Raw genomic sequence first — 13,345 nt, forward strand, 5'->3', positions numbered from 1 at the left:
CTATGAGTTGGTTCCGACTCGATGGCACCTGACAACAACAACAACAACATACTGAGCAAATAATCTTAGCAGCTGGACTATATGAAGAAGAATGCAGCATCAAGATTGAGATAGGAGAAAGACTTATCAAAACAACCTGTAATATGTAGATGACACAGTTTTGCTTGCTGAAAGTGAAGAGGACTTGAAATACTTACAGGTGAAGGTCAAAAACTACAACCTTCAATATGCATTATATCTTAACATAAAGAAAGCAAAATCCTAACATTTGGACCAATAAACAACATCGTGATTGAAGTTCACATTGTCATTTTAGTTGGATCCACAATTAATGACCAAAGAAGCAGCCATGAAGAAATCAGATGATATATTGCATTGGGAAAATATGCTTCAAAAGACCTCTTTGAAATTGTTAAAAAGCAAAGATGTCACTTTGAGAACTGTGGTGTGCCTGATCCAAGCCATTATTTTCAGTCACCTCTTATGCATGAGAAAGCTGGACAATGAATAAAGAAGACTGACAAAGAATTGTTGCAATTGAATTACGGTGTTGGCAAAGAATACTGAATGTACTACAAGAAGAATGTATAAGTCTGTCTTGGAAAAAATACAGCCAGAATGGCAAGACTTCATTTCACATGGTTTGGACATGTTATCAGGAGGAACCAATCACTAGAAAAGAACATCATGCTTGGAAAAATGCATGGTCAGTAAAAAAGAGGAATGCATTCAAAAAGATGGACGGACACAGTGGCTGCAACAAAGGGCTCAAATATGGCAATAGTGTGAGGATGGGGTGGGAACAGACAGCATTATGTTCTCTTAAACATAAGGTTGGTATGAGTCAAAACCGACTCAATAAAACCTAGCAACATAACAGTAACAAATATAGGACTACATAGGAAGGAACAATACTTCTAGGTTTCTCAGATCCTGGTGGCATAGCTTGGAGGACAAATAATATACTCTAGAGCTCCAAAATTTAGCAATAATGAATAATTTTTACTGGGTGACATAATGTGGAAAAAGAAATCAATATATCACTAAAAGTGAGAAAAGGTGATTTGGGAAAGAGTTAAGAATTTTAGGTTAAAGATGAAAGGAAGGAAATCAATAATGTGGCACTGCAGAATAAGCACTGGATGGCTAACCCCAAGGTTGGTGGTTCAAACCCACCAGCCCTTCCTCTGAAACCCTATACAGGATTGCTATGAGCTGGAACTGACTCCATGGAACTTAACAAAGACAAAAGTAAACAAATTATTCTATTGTACATTAAGTTTCCATGAGGTGGAACCAACTCGCTAGCAACAGTGAAGGTGTGCAAAAGGAAAAGCAAAGTTTGCAGACTCTGGTTAAAAATTATTGAAGTGCTTAAGTGTCTTTGATCCTTCCAGGGTGGAGTCAATGATGAGGTGACACTCTCGGCCTACATCACCATTGCTCTGCTGGAGATACCACTGCCCAGCGATGTACGTATTAGTACTTTTCCTGTATTTCCCTCACAAATGGAAAGAAACAAAAAACTATGAATCTCTGGAAATTCAAATTTGTGACTTTAATGATATTTAATTTTGGTATGCTTCACTGAGTCCTGGTGTGGTGCTGTAGATAAGCACTGGACTGCTCACCATAAAGCCAGTAGTTCAAACCCACCAGCTTCTCCTCAGAAATCCTATTCAGGGTTGCTATGAGTGAGAAATGATTGGATGGTAACAACAACCACAGGTTCTATCGGAAACTACAGGGAGACCATTCTCTGGTCAGAACTGTGATATTACACCCACAGTTGTGGCTTCTATCTGAGATTAGCCTGGTTCTGCTCTCTCAGGATTTCTTTTCCTCTTCCTCTTAGCACCCACTTGTCCGGAATGCTCTCTTCTGTCTGGAATCGGCCTGGAGATCCATCTCAGAGGCCCAGGAGAGTAATGTCTACACAAAGGCTTTATTGGCCTATGCCTTTGCCCTAGCAGGAAACCAGGCCAAGAGAACTGAGCTGCTTAACTCACTAGACAAAGAGGCTGTGAAAGAAGGTAAGAGCTGCTACAGAAAAAATTCACCTCCTACATCACCTGTTATCCAAGAAGAGAGAGGACCTGTTTAGTAGCTATCATGCTTACTCATAATGAAAAGAAGAATTGTCATTTATCTAGCACTTAGATTCTCTAAGTATCATGGACCTTTCTATTGACACCTACAGACAGGTCAACTTCTTCTATACAGATTAACTTTTTCACATAAGTCCGTAGCAGACACAAAGACATAGTATGACTCACTGAAACCTTAATTTGCCTTCTTGAGAAATATTTGCTTGATTAATGCTTTTACTTTATTTATGTCAGTCCAGTGAGCTCTAATTATAATGATCCTTCCTGAGTTAATGTTTTTGGTTTATTTCCATTAACACTTTATTATTATTATTATTTTGGTAAATACATATGTAACAAAACATTTGAGATTTGAACAATCCTCACATGTATAATTCAATGGAATTCTATTTATCATGTTCTTCAAACATTACCCTTTTCTGCTTCCAAATTTTACCATCCCTTTAATTCAAGTTCAGTGTCCCCAAAAACATGGAGTCTGTCTTTACTCCTCCCTCCCACCCATTCCTGGTAACTATTAATATACTTTGGTCTCTATACCATTTTCTAAGCTAAATATTCTATTATTTTCTATTTCAAAGAGGATTCAATCCACTGGCAACATCCTAAGAAATTTCAAGAAGCCAGTGTACTCTATTATCAACCCCGAGCTCCTTCCGTTGATGTGGAAATGACTTCGTACATACTCCTTGCCTATCTTACTGCCCTGCCTGGCCCATCTTCAGCTGACCTGTCTGTGGCATCACATATTGTGAAATGGATCACCAAGCAACAAAATCCCTATGGAGGTTTCTCATCTACTCAGGTCTGTGAAGTAACCCTAGGAGGAAAAATAAATATATTAATGCACTGTTGTTGTTGTTGTTACATGCCACTAAGTGGATTCCGACCCTCAGCGACCCTGTATAGGGTCTCCGAGGAGCAGCTGGTGAGCTTGAACTGCAGACCTTGTGGTTCAAACCGACTTTGCAGTCCAGTGCATTAACCCACAGTGCCACACCAGGACTCCACATTAACCCATAGGTAAAGGCAATATATTTTAAGAGCTAAATAGACTAAGCAGCCGAATAGTTGGTTTTCTAATTCATACTTTCTCTATTCCTTCAAGACGGCAAACCTCAGTCTTAAAAAGTTCATATATGGATTACTACTCTGTTCCCTTTACAGTCTCTCTTAAGTGGGCCTCCAACAGCACATGGGGAGCCATCTTCCTAGGTCCTGGTGTGGTGCTGTGGGATCAGCACTGGACTACCAGCTGCTCCTCCTCAGAAACCCTATACAAAGTGGCTATGAGTTGGAACCAATTCAATGGCACTTAACAATAACAACAACAGCAAAATTAGCTAATCTTTTGCCCAAAATGTTCTGTATCCCCAGTGAACGTACGGCTCTGATCTCATTAGACTAATCCTTTCACTTTTTTTTTTTTTAAGTTTTTATTGTGAATTGAGTGATCGTTTACAGTGGAGAGCATCAGTTTTTTATACTCATCATTTCACTGCAATGATTACAATCTCTTCTGTGCATCATTAAACAGTATTTGCTTCTATTCCCTCTATTTTGTTGTTGTTGTTGTTTTTGGATGTACACAAAAACACTCAGGAATATATACTCATTTATACAACCCAAGGGCACATTCTGCAAGCCTGCCTCCTGGCCACCAGCACACAGCCTTTCTCTTACCAAGAGTTTGGAGTCCTCAGCTGCACTCTCTCTCCATGTCCTCAACTCTGCCTCCATCTCTGGTGTCACTGCTTCTCTGGATAGGGTCCCCTTTTCCACTTATGTTCTTCTCCCTTGATCACCTAGGGTCCTCTGTTCTTGGACTGTAAGATTAACTACTCCCCTCTTTTTATTACAAAACTTCTACCTTTACAGTTCTGACAAAGCAATTAGTCATGATAACAGTTACTCACTATGAATAGTAAGAATCTTATCCCCATCTCCTTTCACCAGACCCATCTAAACAAGATGAAAACTTCTCAGTGGAGATTCTACCTTCCCCACACACTCTGAAACTAAACTCCCTCTTGAAAATTTGTAAGCCAGTCACTTTGTGCCTTTATAGTCCCCCCCATTTTAGGTAGCCAATGTCTAACGTGCCCATCCCTATTGATCCTGTATAGAGAGGGGATAGAATTGATACTTGATGTGAAGATTCCTTCCATTTCAGTTGGTATTTTGAGCTACTACATCCATAAGTATAAGGAGCTCTGGTAGCATAGTGGTTACGAATCGGGCTGCGAACCTTAAAGTCAGCGGTTCGAAACTACCAGCCGCTCCACAGGAGACAGATAAGGCTTTCTACTCCCGTAAAGATTTACACCCTCGGAAAACCTGTACAGGGTCACTATGGGTCGGAACCGACTCAACGGCACTTAACAACAACAACAACATCCATAAGTATAGGTTAAGTTCATCACATTTTAGCAGTTTACACTTGTTTATCAAAAAAAAAAATTTTTTTTTAATATTCCTTTAGTCTAGTTCTGATCATCAAGCCATAGAAGCTAGGTAGAATGGGTAGTATCTACAAGTTTGGGTGTTCTTGTGCATCTCCCCTCGCTTCATATCAGCTCAGTCCTTTCACTTTTTCTGGAATTGGTTTACTGCCATTTCCATGTCTTCATTTATAATATCCCCAGCCCTGGGGATATTATAAATGCACCTTTCTTCTACTTATAGAAATCCTTCCCATTATTCAAAGATATCTTACTTCTTACCTTAGCCTCAGTCTTTTCTTACTATTCTATCATATATTTTCTTTTCTCTGAATTTTTTAGAAAATATTGTTGCATAAACATATAAATTCTTGGAATTGTTTCCACTTGTGTCAAATATTTTAACCTAATTTTCATATGTATACTCAAGATGTTTAAATGAAATGTTTGGTTTTCCCCCAAAGTACCTAAGCTATGAAAGAAAGTAAGAGTTACTACAGAGAAAGTTAGTAACCAGATCTGAACTGATTTTAAATTTAGTTTAAGGACTCTGATTTAGATGAATATATCTGATAAAAAGTATATGCTATGGTTTACCTCTAGTATAGTTGCCCTCCTGTAATTTCTGCACCCATTTTTTTTCAGGATACAGTGGTAGCTCTCCAAGCCCTCTCCAAATATGGAGCAAAGACTTTCACTAGGAGTGAGAAAGCAGCTACAGTCACAGTCAAATCTTCAGGGGCCTTCTCTAAAGAATTCCAAGTAGATGAAGCCAACAACTTATTGCTGCAGGAGGTCCAGCTGCCAGAGATTCCAGGAGACTATAGCACAATGGTGTCAGGGACAGGATGTGTATACCTCCAGGTGAGACTGCCAGGTTTCTGAAAATGACAGAAAGTCTCAGAGTGAAATGTGAATTTCAAAGTAGAAAGAAAAATGAGTGTTAAAAGGCAATATGCAGCACCTTAAAGAGACTGACTTTCTTAAGTGAAAAGATAAAGTTTTTTGTTTTTTTTTTCTATTCACTTTAGACATCCCTAAGATATAACATTATGCTCCAGAAAGAAGAGAAAGCTCCTTTTGGCCTGAAGGTTGACACTGTCCCCAACAATTGTGATGGAGTAGCTGCTCACAAACGATTTCAGATTCACATTGACGTTAGGTAAGTTCGTCATCATCACTACCATTTGTATAATGAGGGGAAATTGATTTTCCTTTGTTGGACAACTCCAGATGTTGAAAGTCACACATAATGAATACATAACACCTACAGTATTTGTTAACAAGAAATTCTTATTCACTCTTATTTGCAAAACATAACATTAAGACTTCAAAGAATGAGTAAAAAACAATTAATTTTCCTAACAACCATAATGGAAACAAGAGTAGATGTAGAAATTGAGTGGTAGGTAGAACTAGGAACACCAGAAATAAAAGAGAAGGAACTATTGCTGTCTTGAATGAACTTCAGTGGATTTTGTGTGAGTGCCTAATACTTATCTATGCCTTGATGTTCTAGTTATACTGGGAAACGAACCAGCTCCAACATGGCCATTGTTGATGTGAAGATGGTATCAGGCTTTATACCTGTGAAACCATCAGTAAAACAGGTAAACTCTGAATCCTTTACAGATAAGTTATGACAGTTAAACACTTGACTGCTAACCTATTTAAGCAAAAGTAAGTTGAGCTTTAAAGAGAAATGTGATATAAAATGCATTTAGAAATGAAATGTAAATTAAATGTATGTTGTTGTTGTTATGTGTCGTGGAGTCGGTTCTGACTCATAGCGACCCTGTACAGGGTTTCCGAGGCTGTAAATCTTTACGGGAGCAGAAAACCTCATCTTTCTCCCAAGGAACAGCTGGGAGTTTCGAATTGCTGACCCTGAGGATAGCAGCCCAAATCATAACCACCACGCTACCAGAGCTCCTTAAATGTACAGCACATAACAAATGGCAAGTGCATGTAATAATTATTTTTCCAAGATCAGATTCCTCATTAGACTATAATCCTAAATTACTTCTTCTTTTTGCATCTGTCCTTTGACCCTCTATTTTAGACAGAGCCTCACATATTGCCACACAAATAACAATTCCAAGAAAAGCTAACACAATTATTTACACACTAAATCCTGACCTATTAAGTGAAAAAAAAAACCTTTTCCTAATATATATTAGGAAAGTTATAAATCACCTACATTGTAGTATTTAAAAGAATGTGAATAAATCTCCCATTGCTACTGGTTAATCAAATTGGAAATCATAGTGGTTACAAAAGTAGTCTCTAAAGTCAGTCTCTGTACATCTGAAAATAAACCATATCCAGCTTTGCCATTTATAGCAGTATGTTGCTGTTGTTGTTGTTGAGTTGGTTCCAACACACAATGACCCTGTATATGGTTTCCAGGGAATGACTGGTGAGCTTGAACCACTGACCTTGTGGTTCAAAGTGACTTTGCAGTCCGGCGCATTAACCCACAGCGCCACGCCAGGACTCCCTTATAGCAGTATAACTGTAAATAATATCTTTGTACTCATTTTCTCATCTATAAAAGGAGATAGTCACAGTGCCTTGCTCACAGTGTTGATGGGAAGGTTGCATAATTTAGTACATGTAAAAGCAATTAAAATAGTGACTGGGACAAAGTAAAGTTTCAGTAAATATCATCATCATCATCCTTATTATTCTTATTCATGAAAATATTAGCATTAGCAATTTGGATGCTTCTGAATAGCCATTTAGATTATAAATACTTGAAAACTGCTTTCAATCTAAAATTTCCTCATTTCATGTTTTTGGTCAACAGCTCAAAGAAATGTGTCAGATTCCAAGGACTGAAGTGAGCACCAACCATGTCTTAGTTTACTTTAAGGAGGTAAGATTATCTGTGACTCTGTGCTAGATCTAGAACTACTGCCGTTGTTAAGTTTTGTTGAATCAGTTTCAACTTATAGCAACCCTGTATAGGGTTTTCAAGGAGCAGCTGGTAGGTTTGAACCCTGACTTTGTGGCTCACAGTCCAGTGCTGATCCTACAGTGCCATAACCAAAGTTCAGAATCACTAGCGACTTTAAATACCAAGTAGGGCTTTTCATATGTATAAATTGTTGTTGTTGTTGTTAAAGTGCTGTGGAGTCCATTCCCACCAATAGTGACTCTGTATTGGGTTTTCAAGGAGCGGCTGGTAAGCTTGAACCACTGACCTTGCAGTTCAAATAGCTTTGCAGTCTGGCACATTAACCCATAGCACCATACCAATGGCAGAGAAAATGGCTCCAGAGGGAAATGAGGCCTGCCTTGGTCAACAATAGTTTACTATATTTGACTGGTCATACAATTAATGCTTTTGTCCTTATTTATTGTGCCTTTAGTTTATCTGCCATTAGATGTGGGTGTGGCACTGTGGGTTAATGCTCTGGACTGCAAAGTCGGTTTGAATCTCAAGGTCGGCAGTTCAAGCTCTCCAATCCCTCCTTGGAAACGTTATACAGGGTCACTGAGAGTCAGAACCAACTTGATGGCACTTAACAACAAGTGTGCTTTGTAGGTCTCGAAATGATCCATTATGTCTACTGGTTTGAGCTAAACGACAGGTTTTTGCAGTCTATTAACATGAAAGGATGGTAACTAGAAACTAAGATAATCTGTTCTGATTCCGTTTTCCTGTCTCTTCAGCTAACAAATCAAACCCTGAGTTTCTCTTTCTCGGTGGAACAAGACATTCTAGTAGAGAATTTAAAACCAGCTACAGTCAAAGTCTATGATTATTATGAAACAGGTGAGTGAGATTCAGCTATGCTAAGCTTTATAAAAGAACAAATGGCTAGCCTAGCTAAAAGACTACCTTCTTTGAAACAAAACTCTTCAATATTTCATGGGAAGAAAATATGAATTTATGGTCATTGAGTAATCATATTCTTGTATTTTAGCCTATCATCTATCTCCTTAACAGTTCTTAGAACCATTCTTACAAATTGATTATAGAGCAGTATGGGGTGCGTTCTGTCTAAATTCCTCTAAAATGTTGTTCAAAATGAGAAGAGTAACAATAACTAAAAGATCACATCTTAGCACTCATGTATGATATGTTAAAATGTTACTTATTTTTGATTTGTACTTTTGAATTGTTATTGCTTCTCCATGCAGTCAAATAGGTTCTGACTGATAGCCACTCTTTGTAGAAGAGAGCAAAACAACACTCGGTTCTGTACCAGCCTCAGAATTATTGCCATGTTGGAGTACTTTGTGCTTTAGATATTCTTACAAAAATTGGAAATTTTTATAGTATATCAGGAATTTGTTTCATGTATTCATGACTTTAAACCAGAAACTTATGATCCTATTTATCAGTACATGCTGAAAGTAATAAAACTTATCTCCTTCTTACATCAAAAAACAATTTATAGAGGAAGGTACCACTCGAGAAAAAGATGCAGCTGAGAAATATGGTTATAAGCAGTCTATAGATAGCCACATTCCGTCTATCTGTGGAACCTGCCCCTCAATTCTGCAGTTGGTTCCCTCCCCCTCAGTCCTGCATGGTTCGCATAGAAGTGTTGTCCTTACGTGCCATCGAGTGGGCTCAGACTCATAGCGATCCCGTTTAGGGTTTCCGAGTAAGCACGTGGTGGGTTTGAACTGCGACCTTATAGTTCAAACTGACCTTGCATTTTTCTGCAGCGCTACGCCAGAACTCCTCACACAGAAGTAGTCATTTTTATTGTTTCCACATCTCTTCTTTGTATGTAGAGCACTACTTTCTTACTTAGTTTACATAATTAATAAGCAACTGCTCAGGTACCTAAAGAATGTCTTCATTCTTTCTTTATGATATCCATCCTTTGTGTTTCAGATGAATTCACCATTGAAGAGTATAGTGCCCCCTGTAGTTCAGGTAAAGTATAAACAGTAAAATCTAATGCCAAAGAAAGAAAAGAAAAAGGAAGGGAGGGAAGGAAGAAAGAAGGAGTAAAAGAAAGCGATAAACATTTCAGTTCTCTACATAAAATTGTTATTAATATGAGGGTATCTGGGCTCAAGTGTGGCAACAATAGTGGGTTGGCCAGGATGGGGCAATGTTTCGTTCTACTGTGCATAAGGTCGCTATGAGTCGGCACCGACTCGATGACACCGAACAACAACAATACTTAACATATTATAAAACCCTCTGGTGTATCCTTTGTGAAATGATTTATTTCATATGCATATTGTAATTTCTCAATGGGGATAAATGTATAATCACTAGTATCTCCATGGCTTATTTGAGAGTGAATCCAGGAACTTGACATATATAAAAATTAAATAATCTGATATTTAGCTTACATTTATACCAAGTGATAATATCCTATATTTTCCACTCACAACTTTTTTGGATATTTCTAAATTTGTGCTAGTTAAGGCCACTAATTATCCATACAGCACAGCAGGAGAGATGTGATCTAGAAGACTTTCCCTAAGCTAGTTGGCAGGGTTTATTTTGATGATATAGTATTTGCTGTTATAATTTTGGTTCTCCACTTTAAAACCTCTAAAACATAATAAATAAAATTGTATTAAGCAAAATATTTATAATTGGAAAATGAGAAATTACTCCTTCAGTAGATCATAGAATTTTCTAATAGTTATATCTTTTCTTACATTGTTTAGAAACACAACAGGGAAATGTTTGAGAAATGGAAACATATGTACCTCATCAGAAGGACTTCTCCAGAAATGAATAATAAAGAATTGTCAGAAGAGAGGAAAAAGAAGGAAAGGAGATTTTAAAATTCATATTTGTATATTAAATAAAGTTATATTTACAACTCTATCTTTTCTTTTACTCCTTATCAATGTTAGATTTTCCTTCTGAAATATTTCTCTATTCTTCATAGCATTTTAAGACACTAAAAAAATCTATGTAAAGAGGTACACTTAAAAATACAGTTGTTGTTTTTTTTAAGTGTCATCAAGTTGATCCTCACCCATAGTGATCCTGTATAAGGTTTTTGAGGAGCAGCTGGTGAGTTTGAACCACTGATCTTTCAGTTAGCAGTCTAGTGCTTAACCTACAGCACAACACCAAAATTCCAGAAATACAATAGCTAAATAAAAAAAAAAAAAGAGAGAGAGAGAGAGAATTCCTAACAATTTTTCAAATAACCCTTAGGACATAGGAATGCAGGGGGTGGGGGACAGAATAAGAAATTATATAAAGAGACATAATTTTGCCCTAACAAATCAATAATTATATTAAGTCCAAATGATCTAAATAAAACAATTAAAACACAGAAATTGGCAGTGTAGGTTAAAAAAGAAAAACAGTCACTCCAGGTTGTCTCCAAGAAAATTAATTTCTAAGATGGTATAGATAGATTGAAAGTAAAACAATGGGAAAAATATGCCATGGAAACATGATCAAAAGAGAACAAAGGTGATTCTTTTTAATATCAGATGAAGTAAACTGTCAAAACTAAAAGAAATTAAATTAAAAGTTACCAGAGTGGCATTGAATACTATTAAAAGGATAAATCCACCAAGAAGACAAAGTAATCCTAAATGTGTATGACTAAAACATCAGAAGAGTAAAAATTGTTTTTTATAAAGACCTGACAGACCTAAAAGGGAAAATAGACAAATCCAAAAGTATAGTTAAATAATTCAAATGTCATCTCTAAACAACTGATAGAACAACTAGACCATAAATCAGCAAGAAAAATCTCAGTGAACTGAGAGACATACCATATTCATGGATCTGAAGACTCAATACAGTGATGACGCCAATTCTCCCCAAATTGATATACAGGTTTAATTCAATTCCTATCAAAATCTTGCCAAGATTTTTGTAGAAATAAATACAATTTATATCAGGAGTCCTGATATGGACTGACTGCAAAGTCAGTTTGAACCACAAGGTCAGTGGTTCAAGCTCACCAGAGCTGCTCCCTGGAAACCCTATACAAAGTTGCTATGGGTCAGAACCAACTCAAGAGCACTTAACAACAACATAAAACAGCACCATCAGTCAACAGAACAAAACATCAGGAACAAAGCAAGAATGTCCACTATTATTCCTGCTATTCAAAATAGTAATAGAAGTTATAACCTTTGAAATAAGGAAAGGAAAGGAAATAAAAGACACACTGATTAGAAAGGAAGAAACAAAACTATCCTTATTTGCCATGACATTCTTAAATGTGTCTGAGCCAAATGTCATGGGCCATCATATGTAGAAATCTTAAGGAATATACCAAAAAGTCTCCTAGAACTAATCTATTCAGCAAGTTCTCAGGACACAGGTCAAATATTTTCATAAAGAAAAAAATGTATTTCTATATATTCACAGCAAATATGTAAAAACCAAAATTAAAAATACAATTATCATTTACAATTGCTTGGAAAATGAAATAATAGGTGTAATTCTAACAAAACATACATGACATATATGCTAAGAACTACCAAAAACTGATCAAAGAAAATCAAAGAAAAATTTCAGTGAACTGAGAGACATACCATATTCATGGATCTGAAGACTCAATACAGTGATGATGCCAATTCTCCCCAAATTGATATACAGGTTTAATTCAATTCCTATCAAAATCTTGCCAAGATTTTTGTAGAAATAAATACAATTATTCTAAGATTTATATGAAAGGCAAAATAACTAAAATAGCTAAAACAATTTTGAAAAAGAATAAAGTGGAAGGAATCACACTCCTAATAGCATGGCTTAATATGTGGCTATGGGAATCAAAATTGTGTAGTAGTGTCAGAGGAGGAAATACATATTTATCAATAGAGAAGAGATGACCCACAATGGTGACTCAGTCAGACACACTAAGAAAGATCCAAGAAAACATGTGAAGCAGATACAGATTACAGTCTTGGAACTCTGAGCAGCAAATGGAGGAGAAACTGGATGAAAGCAGTGAACAAGATTTGTGGATTATAGATGTCCTACCAGCTGGTCCAACACATCATGGCCATGTTGAAACACAGGAAACAGTGTTCCCAGGTGAGGAGTATTGCTGTCGTTGAGTGCTGTTGAGTGGTTTCCAACTCATAGCAACCCTGTATAGGGTTTCTAAGACTTTAAATATTGGTAGGGATAGAAAATCTCATCTTTCTCCAGCAAAGAGGAATGCAGGAAGGCAAATTCACAGAATTCCCAGTAGGAGATAGAGAAACTGTGTAGACAAACCCAGATTGAAACAAGCACCATCACCCAGACACCAGTGAGAAAGAACCTTTCACCCACACCCAGTGACCAGCTGAACAAGCACATGATCCCCTCAGGAACACTATTATATCCTGCAAGGTGTCTCACCTACACCTCTGTCAAACGACAACCAGGGAATCCTAGTGCCTTCATCCAAAGTCTACCAGGCTACAATGCCACACATTCTACTCCCAGACAGTACTGGCAGGCAAACTGCACACATACTGAAACCTTAATCACTTTCAACCTAATCATATGCCAATCTATGCCTATCCCATGTATTTGGATGGTACTCTCTCATAGCCGCTAAAGAATGTTAAAAAGTGCTTTAAAAATAAAAGAACAGATTTTTTTTTTTTAATTCTCAACTTAAAAAAAAGTCTTGATCCAGACAGCTTCACTGAAGAATTCTACCAAAGAAGAGCTGACATCAAGTTTACTAAAATTATTCCAGAACATAGAAAATGATGAAATACTCCCGAATTCATTCTGTGAAATAGGCCTAACTCTGATACCAAAACCAAGAGCAATATCCATCATGAACATAAATACAAAAATTCTCAGAAAATCTTAGCCAATAGAATCCAACAATTTTA

The 13,345-nt window shown here is 37.0% G+C and overlaps 1 protein-coding gene across 1 annotated transcript in view; it reads left to right on the forward strand.

The window, feature by feature from the left end:
* The window catches only part of LOC102829298 (alpha-2-macroglobulin-like), a 90,187-nt gene extending 79,966 nt beyond the window's left edge, over positions 1-10,221 (forward strand). The window contains exons 27-36 of the mRNA XM_006875485.1: positions 1,398-1,472; positions 1,856-2,033; positions 2,690-2,913; positions 5,195-5,413; positions 5,581-5,711; positions 6,069-6,159; positions 7,359-7,427; positions 8,228-8,330; positions 9,405-9,446; positions 10,199-10,221. Coding sequence (XP_006875547.1) covers positions 1,398-1,472; positions 1,856-2,033; positions 2,690-2,913; positions 5,195-5,413; positions 5,581-5,711; positions 6,069-6,159; positions 7,359-7,427; positions 8,228-8,330; positions 9,405-9,446; positions 10,199-10,221 — 1,155 coding nt within the window. The remainder of the gene's footprint in view (positions 1-1,397; positions 1,473-1,855; positions 2,034-2,689; positions 2,914-5,194; positions 5,414-5,580; positions 5,712-6,068; positions 6,160-7,358; positions 7,428-8,227; positions 8,331-9,404; positions 9,447-10,198) is intronic.
* Positions 10,222-13,345: the final 3,124 nt, after the last annotated feature.

Source organism: Chrysochloris asiatica, unplaced genomic scaffold, assembly GCF_000296735.1.
Source record: "Chrysochloris asiatica unplaced genomic scaffold, ChrAsi1.0 scaffold00328, whole genome shotgun sequence".
In the NCBI taxonomy this organism is placed as follows: domain Eukaryota; kingdom Metazoa; phylum Chordata; class Mammalia; order Afrosoricida; family Chrysochloridae; genus Chrysochloris; species Chrysochloris asiatica.